At 46.1% G+C, this 23,081-nt stretch overlaps 1 protein-coding gene across 2 annotated transcripts in view; it reads right to left on the bottom strand.

Moving 5' to 3' along the window:
* The window catches only part of SYN3 (synapsin III), a 333,478-nt gene that overhangs the window by 29,829 nt on the left and 280,568 nt on the right, over positions 1 to 23,081 (bottom strand). For both annotated transcript variants that reach the window (XM_044281210.1, XM_044281211.1), the window contains one exon: positions 9,188 to 9,250. In XM_044281210.1, coding sequence (XP_044137145.1) covers positions 9,188 to 9,250 — 63 coding nt within the window. The remainder of the gene's footprint in view (positions 1 to 9,187; positions 9,251 to 23,081) is intronic.

Here is a 23,081-nt window from a genome sequence, read left to right on the forward strand (position 1 = left end):
TGGAACCCCTTTAAGACATTTAAAATAAACTATAAGTACACATGTCAGTCTGTGGAGCATTGGTTTCCATTGGCAAGCAGCAACATTTTAAAAGCAGCTCTGGATGTGAATGGAGTATAAGACAGGATATACTGTAATTCCAAATCAGTACAAAGTAACTATATAAGTGTAGATAATAGTCATGGAAAATTCCATTTAGCTAGCAGGTATATAGGATGGTGCTGCACTCCCTTGGGGCCGTGATGCCATTCTGTGTGGCCCCCCCAACATGCTCGTCTGTGTCAGGTGATGGCTCGCTTGTATCTTCCAATGGTGCACAGTGCAGCAGCATTAATGGTGCACTGCGTGGGGGTTTCTAGACACATGGGCCTCTCCAGAGAAGAGGGCAAATTTGGGAGAAGGGGATCTCCATTTTCTTGACAGGACGGTGTCCTGGAAGTGGAAGCCCGTTAAGAGTTATTGTTTCAGTCTGATAATGAGGCCCATCGGACCAGAAAAGGTTGTGCATTTCTGACAGGACAGTCACATTACAGCCACATGGCCTGACTTCCCATAAAGTTCTGCTCTGGTGGTGCTCGAGGGATTTATTTTTACCACTATCTACGACAGACTCCTTATCAAAGCAGCCATCCAGCTGGGAAAACACAACGGGAGCATCAGGATTGTTGTCTTACATGTGGGAGTGGAGGCCAATGACATCACTTGGCCGGACAGACGTTCGCGATTTGGGGGCTGGGAGAAGTGGGGTGAGGATTTTAAATTCATTATCCAGCTCCTGTTCCTCTTATAAAAATATTTATCAAAATGCCGATGTGCCGACCAGGAGGAGCCGGAATAAGACATGAAAAATCAAAAGGACTGGGAGATGGGAAGATGGGCGCTGTGTATCTGTCCACAGATAGCAGCCTGTGTGCCACCACCCTGCAGACAGAAGATGACAGACCTCTTCTGACAGCACCCAGTTTTTTTCCAAGGCCTCTTCTCCATGAGTTAGTAGATCCCTTGTTCCATTTGTTCTCACTTCTATAATTCCTTCATATCCCCCAGTAGCGTGCGCCAGGAAACCTCCCAACATACACGTTAAAAGTGTCCTTATGCTTTCGTTGGCAGATGGAAGTCACAAGAGTGTATTCTTGGCCCCTGTCTGACTGGTATACATTATTATACCGCAAAAGAAAAGAAAAGAAGGGAATAACATAGTAGAACAAAAAAACATTTAAAGGGGTTGTCTCATATAAGACAATGGGGGCATGTCGCTAGGATATGCCTCCATTGTCTGATATCGAGAATGGAGCGGGCCAAAGTGGTGGCTAGAAGACTCCGGTCCGGCCACCACCAAGTGCTCTCCCCATAGAAGTTAATAGGAGCGCAACACGCATGACCAACTACCACTCCCATTCACTTCTATGGGCCTGACGGAAAATGCCGAGCCAGCGCTCATCTATTTTTAGCGGCCCCATAAAAATGAATGCAGGGCAGCTGAGCAGTGCACCCTCCACCACTTTCGGGGCTCCGTTTAGGAGATAGGTGCAGGTCCCATATCAGACAATGGGAGCATATCCTAGCAATATGCCTCCATTGTCTCAAATGAGACAGCCCCTTTAACTGATGCCATAATCGGCTAAGTAGGCTGTGGGTGACAGATGCTATATGGCATCCATGACTGGTCTCTGCTGAATGTATGCATCTGGAAGCCTCGGTGATGTCACTGTCCCCATATGGACAGTTATCACCGGAGATTCCTTGTGCAGGGAGCTGTCTCTGGTGTCAGAGCACCTCTCACTATCTCAAGAGTTTCCTCCCCTCCAGCCATGCATAGGAAAAAGTGCTGTAATTCCCAGAAGCCTTTGTCCATTCAGCTGAAGGGAATTCTCAAGCTGAGATAGTATAGCAGCCAGTCCCCGAATCCAGATTCAGAGTGCTCCCCTCTCGCTCTCTTTTTTATTCTTTATTAAGAATAAGCAGATTTGTACCTGTCAAACTGGCTGACCTGTTACTCTGATGCCTCCGCCCTGTGCCAGTCATTGCACTGGCTACCCATACACTATAGAATCCAATTCAAACTGCTCGTCCTCACCCACAAAGCCCTCCACAGTGCTGCCTCGCCCTACATCTCTTCCCTCATCTCTGTCTACCACCCTACCCGTGCCCTTCGTTCAGCCAATGACTTACGACTGACCGCCACAAAAATCCAAACCTCTCTCTCCCGGCTCCAAGATTTCTCCCGAGCTGAATGCCCTACCCCAAGAAATCAGGCTTAATCACAACATGCACAGTTTTAAGCGTTTGCTAAAAACACATCTTTTCAGGGTGGCCTATCACCTCCCTTGGTCTAACCTCCCATAGCCCATTTATCATTCCCTGAAGCTGAGCCTCCACTGCACCCAGAAGCACTTTGTATATTGGCCACTGACTGGCTCATGTGGCCTTATATTCAGGGCCGGCCTTTGGGGTGTGCGAGCTGTGCGGCTCATGTGGCTTTATATCTGCTCCCCTATTCTCCCAAGATGGCTGGACTATCATACATAACAAGCACTTCTACCATTTGTGTCACCCCTATCCCCTCATAGATTGTAAGCTCTTGTGAGCAGAGCCCTCATTCCTCTTGTTGTAATAATCGACTTGTCTGTTATGTTATTTATGACCGTTTGTACATGAACCCCTGAATTGTAAGGCGCTGCGGAATATGTTGGCGCTATATAAATAAAGATTATTATTATGTGCACTTGGCAGCGGAAGGCATCAGTGTTGGTCCCGTGTTCATATGTGCCCGCATTGCTGAGAAAAATGAAGTTTTAATATATGCAAATGACCCTCTAGGAGCAACAGGGCATTGCCATTGCACCTAGAGGCTTTGCTCTCTCTGCAACTGCTGCGCCCTCTGCACTTTGATTGACAGGACTTCTCCTAAAGTCAATCAAAGTGCAGAGCGCACGGCAGTTGCAGAGAGAACAGAGCCTCTAGGAGTAACCGCAACGCCCCAATTGCTCTTACAGGCTCATCTGAATATATTTAAACATCATGTTCCTTTCAAAAGTTGTATAATTTGGTACGAGGTAACCAGAGACGAGACCAGTGGTTTCTTTTGCAAGAAGTTGCACCGTATGTAGTTATAATGGGGTGCTCAGTTCTATTATTTATTGTATGCACTTATATAGCGCTACTATATTCCACAGCACTTTACAGACACTAGCATCCAACTGTCCCCAACGGGGCTCACAATCTAAGGTCCCTATCAGTATGTCTTTGGAGTGTGGGAGGAAACCAGAGAACCCGGAGGAAACCCAAGCAAACACGGAGAGAAAATACAACTCCATGCAGATGTCCTTGGTCGAATTCGACCCCAGGACTCCAGCGCTGCAAGGCACCAGTTCCATCTATTAAGATGAAGCGCCCTATAGTAGGCGTGAACATCAGGTATCTCTAGGCCTCCTGTTTGTCTACTATTACAAACCGGATTCCCAAAAAGTTGGGACACTATACAAATCGTGAATAAATACTGAATGCAATGATGTGGAGGTGCCAACTTCTAATATTTTATTCAGAATAGAACATAAATCACAGAACAAAAGTTTAAACTGAGAAAATGTACCATTTTAAGGGAAAAATATGTTGAATCAGAATTTCATGGTGTCAACAAATCCCCAAAAAGTTGGGACAAGGCCATTTTCACCACTGTGTGGCATCTCCCCTTCTTCTTACAACACTCAACAGATGTCTGGGGACCGAGGAGACCAGTTTCTCAAGTTTAGAAATAGGAATGCTCTCCCATTCTTGTCTAATACAGGCCTCTAACTGTTCAATCGTCTTGGGCCTTCTTTGTTGCACCTTCCTCTTTATGATGCGCCAAATGTTCTCTATAGGTGAAAGATCTGGACTGCAGACTGGCCATTTCAGTACCCGGATCCTTCTCCTACGCAGCCATGATGTTGTGATTGATGCAGAATGTGGTCTGGCATTATCTTGTTGAAAAATGCAGGGTCTTCCCTGAAAGAGATGACGTCTGGATGGGAGCATATGTTGTTCTAGAACCTGAATATATTTTTCTGCATTGATGGTGCCTTTCCAGACATGCAAGCTGCCCATGCCACACGCACTCATGCAACCCCATACCATCAGAGATGCAGGCTTCTGAACTGAGCGTTGATAACAACTTGGGTTGTCCTTGTCCTCTTTGGTCCGGATGACATGGCGTCCCAGATTTCCAAAAAGAACTTTGAATCGTGACTCGTCTGACCACAGAACAGTCTTCCATTTTGCCACACTCCATTTTAAATGATCCCTGGCCCAGTGAAAACGCCTGAGCTTGTGGATCTTGCTTAGAAATGGCTTCTTCTTTGCACTGTAGAGTTTCAGCTGGCAACGGCGGATGGCACGGTGGATTGTGTTCACTGACAATGGTTTCTGGAAGTATTCCTGGGCCCATTCTGTGATTTCCTTTACAGTAGCATTCCTGTTTGTGGTGCAGTGTCGTTTAAGGGCCCGGAGATCACGGGCATCCAGTATGGTTTTACGGCCTTGACCCTTACGCACAGAGATTGTTCCAGATTCTCTGAATCTTTGGATGATGTTATGCACAGTTGATGATGATAGATGCAAAGTCTTTGCAATTTTTCGCTGGGTAACACCTTTCTGATATTGCTCCACTATCTTTCTGCGCAACATTGTGGGAATTGGTGATCCTCTACCCATCTTGGCTTCTGAGAGACACTGCCACTCTGAGAAGCTCTTTTTATACCCAATCATGTTGTCAATTGACCTAATTAGTGTTAATTGGTCTTCCAGCTCTTCGTTATGCTCAAATTTACTTTTTCCAGCCTCTTATTGCTACTTGTCCCAACTTTTTGGGGATTTGTTGACACCGTGAAAATTTGAATCAACTTATTTTTCCTTTAAAATGATACATTTACTCGGATTAAACGTTTGATCTGTCATCTACGTTCTATTACAAATAAAATATTGACATTTGCCATCTCCACATCATTGCATTCAGTTTTTACTCACAATTTGTTTAGTGTCCCAACTTTTTGGGAATCCGGTTTTGTAGATAAAAGTAAATGAGCTAGTTGGGAACGTTTGCCTTTCCATATAAATTTAGAAAATAGTCAATGAATAGTTCGGAAGACGGATGGGGGAAGATCCATCTGTTGTGCTCCAATACAAAATGTATAATAAGGCCCAGCCTATTATGTACCATTTCTAACATCTAGCTCTTATCCATCTTCTCTACATTTTTTTCTCCATGCACTGGACCAGTCTGTGTATCTTGGTTTCACAAAAAGAGATTCTGTCTATCCTTACAGCACCTCTGCTGGACAAAAAGAGGTAATACAGGACTATTACATGACACTTATTGCAATCCATGACCAACCACTATTTTCAATGGCCACCAGAGTAGGGAGTGGCCATCGAAAGGACGCTACGGTCAAATTCTCCTTGTACTAAAATTGCTGGTAACAAAAAAACTACATTGCATTAAACTGCACAGCAAATGATGAGATGGAATGATGTACTGTCCCTTTAATTGGTACTATGTCATAAAATACCTTATCATACTGAAAGGGTTCCTGCCATCTTAAATAACTTTAGTGTATTTTGTGACTAGGGATCTAGTTTGGGGGTACCAGACCACACATAATCTGACAAAAAGTTAAAATCAATAGCACAAAAGCCCCAGTGTGCTGCAGTGTGTCTGGTGTGTATAAGCCGATTACAGGGACTCACTGGAACGTCATTGTGAATCTCCACAAAATGGCCATTGTTTCCCCACCAGACATGCATGGGAAGATGGTGGGTGTCTCTCTAGTTTCCATAAATACATCAGGCTGAGTAAAGGACAAACCCGCGGCAGATGAGACACCTTTATGGAATTTACTCACTGAAATGATCAGATACTGTTCTGGAGCAGGGTGTCTGTTGAGGGTCACATTCATACTTGGTGACATCTCCTCTTGTTGTGGTACAAGCTGCCACTCTGGCATAGTAATGGTCATACACTTGCTGGACATCATCCTCCTGTGCTATGTCATTCAAAGTTATTTCAACTTGGACCTTTAGTTCAGATATGGTGGTGCATCGGAGGTCTATCGCCACATCCAGCCTCAGACGTTCTTGATGAGGGAGAAATCTGGTGATCCAGCTGACCAGGGGAGCTTCTGGATAGCCTGAAGAGGTGCAGTGTGTAGTGCGGGCAGTTTGTAGGCAGGCATTATGTCATTGGAAAATCCTTGTCTCCAGAGTAAAAAAAAAAGGCTGGTGGATGTTCCCTCCACAAATAACAGATGGGAACAGCCATGGTAGCTAATGGCGCCCCACACCATGACACCTGGTGTTGATCCTGTGTGTCTCCGCACTGTGTGTGATAGGAATAGGCAATATTCAGCTACAGTGCGGCAGCCCTGTCGCAAATAGCGACAAGGCTAAAATGTCTTGTCGCCATCTGCAAATTTTAAGGCTATCTATCTATTGAGAGTTGTAGTAACATTAATAGCATATCAGCATTTGTTGTTACCCGTCGGTAGATCCTCCACCTTTACACATTTTCTCATTTTCTATGGCCACCCAATATTCTAGAACACATAATAACCTAGTCAGATCCTATTAATGTCTGTGAATTTCAATATTACACAGCACAGCTCATCAATATCCGTACTTCCTGATCCCTGTGATGTTAATAGGTCTTATTTTAAAAGTGAGAAGAACAATTCCCACATCCAAGCAGAAACAATTTGGCATAACAAGTCCTGTACCCTTTCACATCTCAATATTTCTTTGGTGTTTGACTCTACAGTTGAACCATAGAATGGAAACTTTACAAGGACTGGCCCAGTAGTCGATGACACTGGTGATTACATTCATTTGGGCAATTCAAGGTGTTAGAAAAACGCTTGAATTATAGCGATACATCATTAGTAATAATTTCACAGGCACAAAAAGTACTTATCCACAACTAGAAATGTTCTCTTGTTCTCCGACCCAGGGCAATTTAATCCGCAGCTTCAGTGGATAGAGACACAATGTTCCCCCAGTGGTAGAAGGAAATGTTTTCCATAGACCGTTGTTAGCAGAAGGGACCGTCCCAGTGGGGCCATCGGAATTACCACGTCTGTCCTGCTTACTTTGTACCATCATAAATCTAACACTTGGTATTCAACAAACTTACTGTTTTCAACCTAGAATCCCTGAAGGGAGGGTGAATTTACAAGTGCCATAGTGAATTTTAAAGGGAACCTGTCACCGGGATTTGATGTATAGAGCTGAGGACATGAGTTGCTAGATGGCCGCTAGCACATCCGCAATACCCAGTCCCCATAGCTCTGTGTGCTTTTATTGTGTAAAAAAAACAATTTGATCCATATGCAAATTAACCTGATATGTGTCTTGTACGTGAGATGAGTCCAGCGTGAAGGAGCCCAGCTCCGCCCCGCATCCTCAGAATCTCCTCCTTGCTCCCCAGCGTCAGACAGCCAGAGCGTCGTAATCTCGCGATGCGCAAGCTAGCGCATGCGCAGTTCCTTCCCTGAGGCTGATGCCAGCACAGGGAAGGACACTGTGCATGCGCTAGCTGGCGCATCGCGAGATTACGGCACTCTGGCTTTCTGACGTTGGGGAGCAAGGAGGAGATTCTGAGGATGCGGGCGGAGCTGGGCTCATCTCACGTACAGGACACATATCAGGTTAATTTGCATATGGATCAAATTGTTTTTTTTACACAATAAAAGCACACAGAACTATGGGGAATGGGTATTGCACATGTGCTAGCGGCCATCTAGCAACCGATGTCCTCAGCTCTATACATCAAATCCCGGTGACAGGTTCCCTTTAAAGGGTAAGTGCCACATGGACAGTCCTCTTTGTATGATGGCATCTTCAAGACATTAGTGGTAGCATATGAACCTGCTATACAGCTCAAGATCGAAGGATCAAAATCATATGGAAATATTGCACCCTGAGTCACTGGGATATCTTGGCCAATTGAGTAACCGAGATGGGACCCACAGTGGGTTGGTGGTCATCTACCTGTGGACATCTTTAGGGTATGTTCAGATGCCTAAAACAGGGCCGAATATGTGCTGAAACCACCTCTCATTGCAGCTCTTCTGATTTTTGGTCGATTGTAGCCTTACCTGGACAAGTCCTCGGCATCCCACTGATGAAGGGACCAAATGTCCCGAAAAGCGTTTGAGGAAGTTTGAGGACTTACTATTACCTCGATTTACAGTGGAATTATTCAAGATTATAAAAAGCTTAATAACGAATACTTATAATCGGAGCGCTCCAGCACAAAAGGTTACTTAATCAGAGACTTCATTGCGTCACTGGTCTGGCCTCTTTCCCGGTTCAACTACATCCCGGTCACGTGTGTAGGTTACTAGGTGAGACAGCGCAAACAACCGCATCTTCTTATCTAGGCGAAGAGTACCACCAGACTCCACGTGGGACGCCGAGGCCTTGTCCGGGTAAGGCTACAATCAACCAAAAATCGGAAGAGCTGCGTAGCAGAAAAAAAAATCGAGAGGTAAGCGATTTAAGATGCCAAAGAAGACGCGGGACGCCTCGTGAAGGCACTAGCTACCCAAGAATACTCACCCCGCACGTAAGTTCGGTTGACAGACTCCCTCTGATACAATACTAATCAACAGGAGGGTTCTCTGTGGTTTTATTGAATACGATTTTAACTTGATACCAGCAGTATACTAAGACTTGTACTTGGGACCAGCTATATAATTTCGGATTAGCTACAACCCGAAACTTACAAGTTTGCCAGCGAATATCACAAAAATCAATAGTATTTAATTTTTACTAATGGAAGGACTATATGTGCAAGACAGACTCACTTTCCAGAGATGACCTGAGAAGTTTTTTAATTGGACAGTTGGTATGGTCTACGGAGATGAAGCCTTGTGGGGTTCACCAGTGCTTCACTAGTACCTGCATTTTACTGGTTGCTCAAAAATGTTACCACAAAAGATGGTCAACGTTTTTATGGCCATATGCTCATAATACAGACTCCATAGCTTTAGTCCAGAAAAAAAAAACTGAACAGCCCTTTCCATCTGGGCACAGAAATATGCAAAACAAGCACCTGGTTTGCTTGCGTAATTTTGAGCGCACAGCTGGGAGACCCTAAGTGGTTTCTGTAATATGTCACTACTCCATATGTAAACAGCACTGACACTTCTCTTACCTTGCCCATTCCTGCGTGAGCGTGCCCCATTTTCACCACCACTGGAAAATTTGGTGTTGTCAGCTGTGGAAAAAAAAAGGACAATGTCAGCTAATGTGAGGTTTATTATATATAGTCAGCATAACCTGTCCCAACGTAGACATATGAAAAATATTTATTGTAAGTCATGTATTTTGTGTTACATTTATGAGTAATGTAATGTCTGTACACAGTAACTGTCCCAACAAAATAGTGGTTGCAGCTCTGGAACTCAATAGCGGAAGAAAACGCTTCACTTTTGTCCCCATTCATTGTCAATGGGGACAAAACCGAACTGAACTAAACGGAGTGCGCCAAAATGTATTCCGTTCTGTTTGGTTGCGCACACCTAAAAGGGACAGAATAACGCTGCAAGGATCAGTACAGAATCAAGTAATGCAATGTCTGTACACAGTGACTCCACCAGCAGAATAGTGAGTGCAGCTCTGGAGTACAATACAGGATGTAACTCAGGATCAGTAACGGATAAGTAATGTAATGTATGTACACAGTGACTCCACCAGCAGAATAGTCAGTACAGCTCTGGAGTACAATACAGGATGTAACTCAGGATCAGTACAGAATAAGTAATGCACGTACACAGTGACTCCGCCAGCAGAATAGCGAGTACAGCTCTGGAGTACAATACAGGATGTAACTCAGGATCAGTACAGAATAAGTAATGCATGTACACAGTGACTCCACCAGCAGAATAGTGAGTACAGCTCTGGAGTGTAATACAGGATGTAACTAAGGATCAGTACAGGATAAGTAATGTAATGTATGTACACATTGACTCCACCAGCAGAATAGTGAGTGCAGCTGTGGAGTACAATACAGGATGTAACTCAGGATCAGTACAGAATAAGTAATGCATGTACACAGTGACTCCACCAGCAGAATAGCGAGTACAGCTCTGGAGCACAATACAGGATGTAACTCAGGATCAGTACAGAATAAGTAATGCATGTACACAGTGACTCCACCAGCAGAATAGCGAGTACAGCTCTGGAGTACAATACAGGATGTAACTCAGGATCAGTACAGAATAAGTAATGCTTGTACACAGTGACTCCACCAGCAGAATAGGGAGTACAGCTCTGGAGTGTAATACAGGATGTAACTCAGGATGAGTAATGTTATGTATGCACACAGTGACTCCACCAGCAGAATAGTGAGTGCAGCTCTGGAGTACAATACAGGATGTAACTCCGGATCAGACAGGATGCAATGTAATGTATGTATAGTTTTTCCTTTTTAATAAATTTGCCAAAAAATCCCAAATTTAGTTTTTTACTTACTCATTATGGGGTACTGAATGTAGAATCATGTGGGGAAACTTTTTTTTTTTTTTAGCACAAGGCCACAACATAACAAAATGTGAAAAAGTGAGTCTCTAAAGACTTTTCAAATGCACTGTAACTAAGGGGGGTTTTCCGAGATCGCCACCTTCTCACAGCCTTGCCTAGGTCACGTTCATGTGTCACATGTCCTAGGCGTAGCTCAGCCCCATTGAAGTGAATGGGCGATACCAAGCACAGCCGCTATACAATGTTTGGCACTGTGCTCGGTGAGCTCAGAGAGGGCCGCAGCGCTACTGCGATTGCTACTGCCTTCTCAAGCAGCTGATCGGTGGAGGCTCCAGGTGTTGGACCCCACCAATCAGATACTGACGAGCTATCCTGAGGATAACCCCTTTACAGGTGAACGGCGGCAGTATTAAATGTGATAAAATAACGAAAGCAGCTATACTTCTCACTTTCCTCCCTTCTGCTGCCCGAGTCACACTCTGGTCCCGAGTGCAGAGGTGACGATCCATGCACACCATGGCTGCAGCAGTGACGTTCTGTATACAGCTCAGGCCAGTGATCGGGGGCACAGTGACCCTTCTTTGCAGAATGTCACCACTGCAGTCAGGAAAATGACGCCAGTTCTGCAGTACCAGAACGCAATGCTGGAAGAGTGCAGGGGAGAAAAGTATAGCTTCTTACACGCTTACAGCTGCTGCCCGGGCTCTAATTTATTTAGACAACCACCTTAACATCTGTAACCCCACTTGTCATCCTGTGCTGCCATTACATCACATTATTTATTATGCCACTATGGGATATTTGGAAGTTTTCTTTTCCTGTAAAAGACCTACTTTCTGAAACAGGAAGAGACATCTCCACTCCCATCCCTTCCCCAAGACAAAAACGCTGCTTTGATATTTGCTCATTTGGCCTATGACCGTAAGTAAACCAGTAGAGGGCTGACACAGGGTAGAACGGGCGTTAGATGAGTTGGATACACATGACCCAACTGACTAAAAGTAGCAACTGATTAGCTCATATGCATTAAATCAAAGTGTAGCGAAATTGGACTGAGAAGTGGTGGAAACACTGAGTACACACATTTCAATAATTATACCGTACTAATCCAGATACACCTGTATTATACTCCAGAGCTGCACTCACTCATCTGCACATACATTTCTTATCCTGCACTGATCCTGAGTTACATCCTGTATTAGGTCTCTTTCACACGAGCGAGTTTTCCGCGCGGGCGCAATGCGTGAGGTGAACGCACTGAATCCGGATCCATTCATTTCTATGGGGCTGTGTACATGAGCGTTGGTTTTCACGCATCACTTGTGTGTTGCGTGAAAATCGCAGCATGTTCTATATTCTGCGTTTTTCACGTCAACGCAGGCCCCATAGCAGTGAATAGGGCTGCGTGAAAATCGCAAGCAAGTGCGGATGCGGTGCGATTTTCACGCACGGTTGCTAGGAGACGATCGGGATGAGGACCCAATCATTATTATTTTCCCTTATAACATGGTTATAAGGGGAAATAATAGCATTCTTAATACAGAATGCATAGTACAATAGGGCTGGAGGGGTTGAAAAATAAATAAATAATAATATATCTCACCTTAATCCACTTGATCGCACAGCCCGGCTTCTCTTCTGTCTTCATCTTTGCTGTGAACAGGAAAAGGACCTTTGATGACGTCACTGCGCTCATCACATGGTCAGTCACATGATCCATCACCATGGTAAAAGATCATGTGATAGACCATGTGATGAGCGCAGTGACGTCATCAAATGTCCTATTCCTGTGCACAGCAAAGATGAAGACAGAAGAGAAGCCAGGCTGCGAGATCAAGTGGATTAAGGTGAGTTATATAATTTTTTTTTTTTTTAACCCCTCCAGCGCTATTGTACTATGCATTCTGTATTCAGAATGTTATTATTTTCCCTTATAACCATGTTATAAGGGAAAATAATACAATCTACAGAACACCTAACCCAAACCCGAACTGCCGATTTTTCTAACGCGTGTGCAAAACGCATTACAATGTTTTGCACCCGCGTGGAAAAAACGCAAACATGGATCGCAATCGCAGTGAAAACTGACTTGTTTTAGTGTCAAAATCGCACCATTTTCCCTGAACGCACCCTGAACGCATCCGGCCCCAATCCGCAACGCCCGTGTGAAAGGGGCCTTATACTCCAAAGCTGCACTCACTATTCTCCTGGTGGAGTAACTGTGTGCATACATTACTTATCCTGTAGTGATCCAGAGTTATAGCCTGTATTAGGCTACTTTCACACTAGCGGCACAGACCTCCGGCAGGCTGTTCCGTCAGGTGAACAGCTTTTCGGATCCGTCCTGTCGCTAGTGAACGCATGCCCCCCAGACTGCCGCTCCGTTTCCCATTGACTATAATGGGGGCCGGGGCAGAGTTCCCGGCGAGGCACGGCGAGAGGCTGCCGGAATAAATGTCAGACATGTCGTAGTTTTATTCAAGCAGCGGCAGTTCGGGGGGCATGCGTTTACTAGCGGCAGGATGGATCCGAAAGGCTGTTCACCCGACGGAAAAGCCTGCCGGAGGTCTGTGCCGCTTGTGTGAAAGTAGCCTTATACTCCAGGACTGAATTCACTATTCTGCTGGTGCAGCACTGTGTATATACATTGTATTATTTATCCTGTACTGGTCCTCAGTTACATAATGTGTAATACTCCAGAGCTGTACTCACTATTCTGCTGGCGCGGCACTGTGTACATACATTACTTATCCTGTACTGATCCTGAGTTTTACAGCAAGACACGGAGGCTCATATTGCTATCTCCTTCTTTACTTTCCACCAATAGCAGCAAAGAAGAAATTTACATAATCATAACAATAAAGGATCCACCCCTCTCAGATCCTATATCAATCGGCTCCTCTTCAGAATCCTCCTCTTTCTTTGCTGCTCCACCAGCTAAGTACACCTGCATTTTCTCTTGTCATTTTGCTATATTGCTGTTTTTCTTATAGGATTGTTTGTCTGCGCTGCTTCATCTAGGGTGACTAACCCTTATGTGCAGCGCTTCCTGGTGGGTTTTTTCCCCACTGTTTTTTATCCCCCTTTAGGTTCTTTATTAGCCTTCAGTTTTCACAGTCCCCATTTTGACCTGTTTTTCATTTTCATCCCCTTACCACACTCCGTTTCTGCGGCAGCGTTTCCCCTTCCCGACCGCTTGTCTCTACATCGGGAGGCGGGGCCTCCCTCCCCTTCTCCGGTTCTTTTGGAGAGGAGGGATCTGGAGGTTCACTTGTCTCCCGTTCGGGTTGTCTTCAGCTCCTTGGTGCTTCACCAAACTGCTGCGTCCGGTCGTGTCATGGTTGAGGAGTCGGGGCGTTCGCCTTATCATTTACCTGGACGACATCCTCCTGATGCACGAATCCAGGGCGGGACTTCTGGAACATCTGCAGTGGACGGCGGACCTACTGACGGACCTCGGTTTCCTCCTCAACGGGGAGAAATCATGCCTCATCCCATCGCAGAGGATGGAGTTTCTGGGCTTCATGGTGGATTCGATCTCGGAATCCCTCAGCCTCCCAATGACGAAGTTACGTGCGATCGCAAGGAGTTGAGACATGCTCTTCTTGTCCCTCACCTTTCATTACGCCACCTGGCCCGCATCATTGGACTCTTAGCATCTTCAATTCAGGCCGTGTTTCCGGCGCTGTTGCACTACCGTGCTCTCAAGAGGCTGAAGATTGCGCATCTTCGGATCGGTGCCTCCTTTGCGGACGTGGTGGTCTTGGACTCGGAAGCCCGGGAGGAGTTGCGTTGGTGGATCGCCAATCTGTGTGGAATGGCAAGGCGATCTTCGGCTTCCTTCCGGAGTTGACCATCGAGTCGGATGCGAGCCTCCAGGGATGGGGGGCTCATTGCAACGGAGTCTCCACGGGAGGATCTTGGTCGGCGGAGGAGTCTCTCCTCCACATCAACGCCTTGGAGCTCCAGGGACATCATGGTGCAGGCGGAATACCTGCCGGGTCTGAGCAACGTCCGCGCGGATTGGAACTCTCGCTACCTGTCGGATGGCAGCGATTAGCAGTTGGATCCGGAGGTGTTCTCGGCGATTTCGGACATGTGGGGCCCGATGACCATCGATCTCTTTGCTTCTCGGCTCAACCGGCAACTCACCCGGTTTTACAGTTGGCACCTGGATCCGGAAGCAGTGGCGGTGGAAGCGTTCCTCCAAGACTGGTCGACTTCCCGCCTTTACGCTTTTCCTCCGTTCGCAATGATCCCGCGGACTCTCCTTCAGGTTCGTCGTCATTGGGCGGATTTGGGGGTTCTGGGGGTCTCAAGTCTGGTATCCTACGTTGCTGGGGATCCTAGTGGAGGTAGCTGTTCTTCTCCCGTCTCGCGTGGACCTCCTTCGCAACCCTCAGGATCTTCACCATCCTCTCCTGCTCGACGGTTCCCTTCGGCTGTTGGCGTGACGGATCTCCGGACACCTGGAGCTGTCGATGGCATTTCGGAGGCGACTCGACAGTTACTGGACAACGCATGGGCTCCCGGCACCAGAAAGTCTTATCGGGCAGCCTGGAGAAATTGGGCTAGCTGGTGCTTGGAACGGGACTTGGATCCCGTTTCAGCACCTGTAGCTCACCTTTTGCAGTTCCTCACCTCCCTTTTTTAGGCAGGTAAGGCGTACCGGACCATCAACCTCTTCAGGTCGGCTATTTCCTCTACCCATCAGGGTTATGAAGGCGTCCCTGCGGGTCAACATCCTTCGGTTTCTCGCCTTTTGAGGGGTTCTCGGTTGGCGCGCCCTCCTCGGCCTCGTTTTTCGACTACCTGGGACGTCTCTCTGGTCCTTTCCTTTTTGTCCTCTTGGCCGGAGAATTCGGCTCTCTCTTTGAGACAGTTGTCCGCTAAATTGTTGGCTTTATTTTGTCTTATTTCTTGCAAACGGGTCTCAGATGTTCGGGCCCTCGACTTTGACACACGTTCTTTTACCCCGGAAGGCGTCACTTTCAACATTTCGCGTCGCACCAAGACTAACATCAATTCTGTCTGCTATCCCAGTTTTCCTTCTGCTCTGATTTTGTGTCCTGTGGCTTGTCTGAGAGAATATGAGTCCAGGACTAGAGCCCATCGTTCTTCGACTGTGTCTCATTTGTTCCTCTCTATTCGCCATCCTTTTGGCCCGGTTTCTAGTCCTACGTTGGCACGCGGGCTTAAGTGGGTCATGTCACTGGCTGGAATTGACACTGCCGTCTTCACCGCGCATTCCGCCAGGAGTGCCTCTGCTACTTCTTTGGCGGTTTCAGGGGCCCGATTGGAGGACGTTATGCAGTTGGCGGACTGGTCTAATGTTACCACGTTTAGGGAATTTTATTTTCGTCCCCCGTCTCATTTGTTTTCTTCTATTATAGATCGGCTTTGAACTTGCAATATGAGCCTCCGTGTCTTGCTGTAAAACTCAATGATTTTCCTAGTCTACGACGTAAAGTCATAAGTTTATTAAAGACATGGAGGCGAGTATTGCCCACCCTGTTCCCGCCCTTGGGTCTCCTCACGGTTTTTTATTGCAGTGCATTTTTTCCTTGTTTTTCGGATGATGGACGTTTTTGTTAATATTGTTATTATTATTGTTGTACCTTTTAGTATTACTGTTATCAGATCTTTTATGCTCTTATTATTTATATTATTATTATTATGATTATTATTATTATCATCGTATATTGTTGATCTGTCATTTTATCCCTGTCATGTATGTTTGAGTACTGGGATTTCCGGATGTGACAGGTCTTGACGTGTATGTTTTCACCTGGGCCTATGGTCTGTTCTTTTTTTCAGGTTGAAGGTCGACTCGAATTCGGTGCCGTTTTTCTGGCTGAGTTTCCACGGTGTCTATGGTTCTATGTCGTTCTGAGTTTACAGAAGTTAGCCAGGTTGGCTCGATTTTGCAGTTTGGTGGACCTGAATGGTGGTCGTTCCTCGGGTCCAGTTCCGGTTCCAGTTTCAGTTACGGTGTTATGGATGGTGTCGGATACAAAGAAAGAGGAGGATTCTGAAGAGGAGCCGATTGATATAGGATCTGAGAGGGGTGGATCCTTTATTGTTATGATTATGTAAATTTCTTCTTTGCTGCTATTGGTGGAAAGTAAAGAAGGAGATAGCAATACTCGCCTCCGTGTCTTTAATAAAACTATAACTTTACGTCGTAGACTAGGAAAATCATTGAGTTATAGCCTGTATTATACTCCAGAGCTGTACTCACTATTCTGCAGGTAGAGTCCCTGTGTACATACTTCACATTACTCACTCTGACATTACTGTTCACAGCCATTTCTTTTTTTTTTACAGTGTTAACCTGGCAGAATAAATTACATTATAACTTTATTCAGACATTATAATTAAAGGTTTTTCCGAGACATAAATTCTGATGATCTATCCTCTGGTCATCAGTTTCTGATCAGTGGGGTCCGAAACCTGGGACCCCCACCGATCAACTGTTTGAGAAGGCAGCATTGCTCGCAGTAGCTCTGTGGCCTTCTCACAGCCTTACCTAGAACAGAGATGTCACGTTAATCGGTCACATGGCCTAGGATCAGCTCAGCCCAATTGAAGTGAGTGAAGTATATAAAAATACACTAGTGGAAAATGAAAAAAACTTAACGCGATGGAGCTGAGACTAACAAAGTATAAACTGCTAGTGATGCTTGGTCAATGATCACACAACCAAGGAGGTGCTGTTATGGACTATTGATACAAAATGGATACTTGCTTGTTGAGCTAAGATGGTGGCCAGGCATTCAGCCAACACCTATAAACTAGAATCTTACTTTGTGTTTTTATCATGTGTTTCTTTGTGGTTTCTGTTCAGCTCAAGCAAGCAGCTACAAAGAAAGAAGTAACGGTTTCACCCAGGGGGGAGGGAGAAGGAATTTCCTCTGGCCGTCAAGGTTACAGAAAAGTAGAGAGTTCATAGCCAATAGAAAATATATACTTTATCTTTCACCCCCCTCCCACTCCCTCCTCTCATGAAACCCATGTTGTTTTCAGAAATAAACCAGAGATACTGATTAACTCCATGTAGTGAGTTGTCTGTCTGATCTCTCCGTGCACGTATCTTAATTAATTAATTTGGAGCAGTACATCAAATCAAACTGGCAGCTTTGTCAGAACCAGAACAATTTTGGCGCCCAATCGTGGGGCTCGAGGATTGGACCCTCTGTTCCCGTACCCCCAGAGACCAGACGAGGAGAGGCGCACTAACGGACACCGGGATCGCAACCCGTGATATGAGGTAGGAAAATTGAGTCATCTTGCCTATAAAGTGTCCCCTGGTGTAGCCTCTTGGTGTTCGTCTGAGGGAGGGGTGCGGAAGCAGTCTGGGACGTCCTCGAGGGCATGAAAGTAAGAACCCCATATGTTTTCTTAAAGTCTTGATGTACTGTGTTGTGCCTATAAGTTGTGAAGACCCTGTTGACAAGTATCATTGACTGAGACACGGAGTTCTCCTGTGTTCCTGTATCGGAGTTCAGCCCGGTGTCTGACTCAAATCTCCATAAAGGGGACGATCACAGATGGGTGGAGAGCGGTTCGCGGTAGCCCAGAGTGTGCTGACCGGAACTCAAAGGTCTTCACGTCCAGTGATTACTCTATGCAGAGGTCTTTAGGCGGCTTCAGTAGGTACGAGAGATAATGGGAAATGAGGAAAGTGTCCCGAAGGGTTACTGTTCACCTGAACAGTACGTGGCGGACAGGAGAGGCAAACGTTTCATAAAAGGATTAAGTAAGTTGGAGAAGAGTTAAAGGTGTCTGTAAAGGAGGCATCCTCATAAAAGGATTAAGTAAGTTGGAGAAGAGTTAAAGGTGTCTGTAAAGGAGGCATCCTATGTAGTGCTACCTGGCAAGTGTTGTTAAACGAGAAGAGAGGGAAGTTAGAAGATGATTAATTGACAGACATGGTCCGTGTGTGGTTGGACTGTAGTAAAGAATTTGAACAGACCGGGGGGGGGAACTAAATTTTGATGAGAAAAGAGAGATATTTCTGTAAGCCTGGTGTTGCATTGATACATGACTAGCCACCACCCTATAATGGCGCCGGGAAGAAAGCAGGTGGGTGGACCTGCAAAACATGTGGTCAACAGAATCCCTGCTCCCGTGATACGTGCCTTCCCTGTGGGGTTCCCCACCCACAAAACCACACCTTGGTAACTACTCCCCGGCACGTCCCATCACTTCCCGTGTTAGCTACAGCGCCATCTTGTACCCCAGGCAACGCCCATGAACGGACCTTTAATATCATTCGGTCCGGACCCCCCCGTCACTCCTATGTCACCCTTGCCCCTTCCTACTACCTTGTACCCGATGATAAACCCGGACGGTACATTCATGCTACCCCACTCACCTGCCACCCTTACTCCTATAATGGTAGGGGGGCAACCTGATGAAGCAGAACAGGGGGATGCAGACGGTGCTGCAGAATCCACAATGGGCATACAAAATGCACCGGGTAATATGCAAACTCCTTCGCGGGGTACCCCGACAGACTACGGTGATCCGCCAACTTTACCCCTGGCACCACAGTGGACTGTACCCATGACCGTGCGCCCATCACGACGTTCACAAGATCAAATACTGCAGGGTCAGATTACAGAGTTACAAAAGAACTTACAGAAAATTGAGCAGGGAAACCTTGAGACACTGAAAGAAGCCCTAGCACTTAACCGGCCACAGGGACCACCAAAATATGTGTCTTTCACCCCACAACAGTTATTCACCATAGTGAATTTACTGCCTGACCCTGAGACCCATCCCATGCCCTTTTTCAGGAAACTGTCCCAAGTGCATCAAACCTATGGGTGCACATGGTCGGACCTGCAAAGTATAGTGGAAAACAAGACAGGTGAATACTCCTCACTGATAATGGATCAAATCCACATCCCTGAACTTAAAAGGTGCTAACTTTGACCCCCAAGATCATGAGTCTGGAGAATTCTTTATAGAACAACTACAGAAATGGACAAAAGCTAAATTTGCAGATCATTCCAAGCAGATCATTTCACCACACTGCAGGACAGCTGCGGGGGATCAGTTGACCCCCACCTTTTTTTCTTTTCACAGAAATGTTGGTTTCTGCTGTGTTAGTTTAAGCTCCTCTTTCTGATAAGAAACTGTCTTGCTTCTTGGTCTTTGTGGTTTTTACTCAAATTATGTGACACCCACAGATGCCGGATGTCTGACAATAAAATTCTGCACTGATTTATATGAGCAAGGGGATTCGCTGCAAACCATTTTGCACCTCATCCCCAATACTCTCTGGGCCAGAGGACCCCAGGATATTGGATACCTCAATGTCCCACCAGTCACTGTGACCCTGAAGGACCCCAAAGTCCTACCATACAAAGAGACTGGACCCAGTAGCCAGAGAAGCCCCTTCCTGTGTCAGAGCTATCCATGCTGCCAGCTCTCTTCTAAATGTCACATCTGACGTTGTGCTGGGTCATCCCCTCACTATTCTGGCTCCCCTTGACATTTCTGCCATCCTCCAGCAGACTCAACCTAAACACCTCACTGCACAGCGCCACCTCCGGCTTCCGTGTAGTTTGCTTCTGCCAGATAATGTCACCATTCAGAGGTGCCACATCCTCAATCCTGCTGCACTCCTTCCTCTTCCAAGGGGGGAGTATACTGGAGAATCTGAAGATTTTATTGATCTACAGGCACACTCGAGCTGACACCTCTGAAGCCAGAGGAAAGGCCCTAGCTGACCAAGCTGCGAAGGAAGCAGCAGTGAAAGAGGAAAGAGTCCAGTCAGACCAGATTATGATAACACAGGAAGACCTGGAACAAGAAGAAATCACATAGGACCTCCTGAAACAAATACAGAAACAGGCCACGCCACAAGAAAAATTGGATTGGCTAAAAGAGTCAGCCCAAGAAGAGAAAGAATCTGGACTGTGGACCCAAGGAAGGAGAGCATCTCTGCCCAAAGCTCTCTATCCTCTGATAGCTTCAATAGCTCATGGGCCCACCCACCAATCTAAGACCATCATGAAAGAACTAATAGACAATGGCCCCAGGGATAACCCCTGTCCTGGTGAGGCATACTCAGTCTTGCCTCATCTGTGCGCAGTGCAACCCGGGAAGACCTGAGCCTACACCAACCAAATGTCTCCCCAAAGCCCAGTACCCGTTCCAACGGATTCAAATTGACCACATCCAGATGCCAATGTGCCAAGGGTTTCAATATGTGCTAGTAGTAATAGACTTGTTCTCTGGGTGGCCAGAAGCCTACCCCGTCCGAAACCAGACAGCAACCACTACTGCAAAAAAACTGATGCAGGAGCTTGTCTGTAGGTTCGGAGTACCTGAGGTCATTGAGAGTGATCAGGGCCCAGCATTCACTGCTAGATTAACCCAAGAAGTCTGGAAGATGGTAGGGTCACACTTAGCCTATCACACACCCTACAGACCCCAAAGCAGCGACAAAGTCAAACGACTGAACGAGGTACTGAAGTCCAAGATGCTGAAAATGACTGGGGAGACAGGGCTCAGTTGGGTACAATGCCTGCCAATAGCACTATTTTCAGTTAGACACACCCCTAGGCCTCCACACCAAATTTTGTTTAGGACACGGCCTAGGATGGGACAGTACTTCCCACTGCAAATGCATTATGAATCTGTTGCTAAATATGTGATTGCCCATAGTAAACAATTGTCTAACATATGTGCACAAGTTTTCTCTTCCATTCCAGATCCTGACTCCCTAGAGGGAATACACACTCTCAAACCTGGAGAGTGGGTGGTGGTCAAGAAACACGTCAGAAACACCCTCGAACCACGATACGAGGGGCCGTACCAGGTGTTGCTGACTACCCCGACCTCTGTGAAACTCGAAGGGAGGCTTACCTGGATCCACGCCTCACATTGTAAAAGAGTAAAGGCTGTCCCGACGATCCTGGAACAATAAGCCATGAGGATTCACATACTGATCATGACTTTGACAGTGGGCATATCAGCAGTGTTCACACCACTGGGTGATGAATGGGACAATTCACTGACACGGCACCATCAAATTCTAGTCCAGGGGTTGAGACACTCAGAGATTGTTGGATCTGTACCCACAGTCCCGTGAGTTCAACCAGTATGCCTTATGTTGCAATTCCCGTGGACCTTTCTGAACTGATTGACCTGTCTAATTCTACCATATTTCTCACTAGCATACACCAAGTTAAATCCAGTACAAACAAGGACAGGGAAGTAGCCTTACCTGTTGCAGGGTGGGCAGATGCCCCATGGCTCATGATAAACAGATCAGGCCCCTCGGTAGATTATAGCTCTACTCCTTGGCAAGATGGAAACTGGGCTAATGTCACATGTTTTCCTAGCTGGACACACTGTTATTGTCTCCAAGTACAAACCAAAGGTATGACATTTAGTCCACACATACACTCAGGTTGCAATGATTCAAAAACAGACAGCCACGTGCAGTGTATTGGTGTAGATGCTGAGAACGGAAAGGATCTGCCCTGTAACCACCGTACTGTACAGGATCTCCGGACAGGTATATTAGCTAACGACACCGAAAGTCAGTCAAAAGGATATGAGTTGGTGAAAGGGACACAATTAGCCAAACTAATTACCCGATTATTCAATGGCACAGCAGTAGCAGTTCCAGAAGATATATACTTAGTTTGTGGACACAAAGCATACAAATGGTTATCTGAGAATGTCACAGGACTGTGCACCATCGCCAGGCTTGCTCCTGCCACCTTTATAGTACCACACTCTGAAATTGACATAAATGCAGTACCTAAACACACCTTGTATCGTAGGGCCAAAGATAACACACCCAGACCAAATGGCAAGCCACATGTAGTAGAGACGAGCATTACCAACAAAATTGTTAGTTCCATCTTCATATATCCCATGATAGTGCAGATGTGGGATCATCTGGTAGTAGCAACAGACTACCTGGATGACCAAATATGGGAAGTGATGAGACTTATGAATACCTCAAACATTGTGCAAAACCAGTTAATCATTGTCACCAACCAACACACATTAGTTCTAGATTATGTTACAGCTAAAGATGGAGGTATGTGCCAGGTTGTGGGACCCTCTTGTTGCCATTACATAGACCCGCAGGGTAATTTGCAAGTTAAGGTGGGTATAGAGAAAATGGCGGATTTAAGAGATAAATGGCTGGATGCACATAAAGCTGATAAAGATACATGGTGGTCTGATACCTTCTCTTCCCTTAACCCCAATAACTGGTTCAAAGGTATTGGGGGTTGGCTCATGGGAATTGTCCAGGTAATATTGCAGGTAGCCCTAATAATATTGGTGATATATGTAGTGATTAAGCTCGTTCTTATTTGTGTGACCCGCTTTTCAAAAAGAATGAAGAAAACTGATGAACGACCTATTATGCTCCTCTATGATGAAGAAGGACAGAAGGAAACATCGTTCAACACAGCTCCCCCTCCTCACAATGATGCCTGGCTGAGATAGGGTGAGATGAATCCCAGGGTATTACCACAAGTCCGAGCAACCGGGAGCCTACCTATAAGGGGTAGGTTGTCGCCACTGCG

Source organism: Bufo gargarizans, chromosome 2, assembly GCF_014858855.1.
Source record: "Bufo gargarizans isolate SCDJY-AF-19 chromosome 2, ASM1485885v1, whole genome shotgun sequence".
In the NCBI taxonomy this organism is placed as follows: domain Eukaryota; kingdom Metazoa; phylum Chordata; class Amphibia; order Anura; family Bufonidae; genus Bufo; species Bufo gargarizans.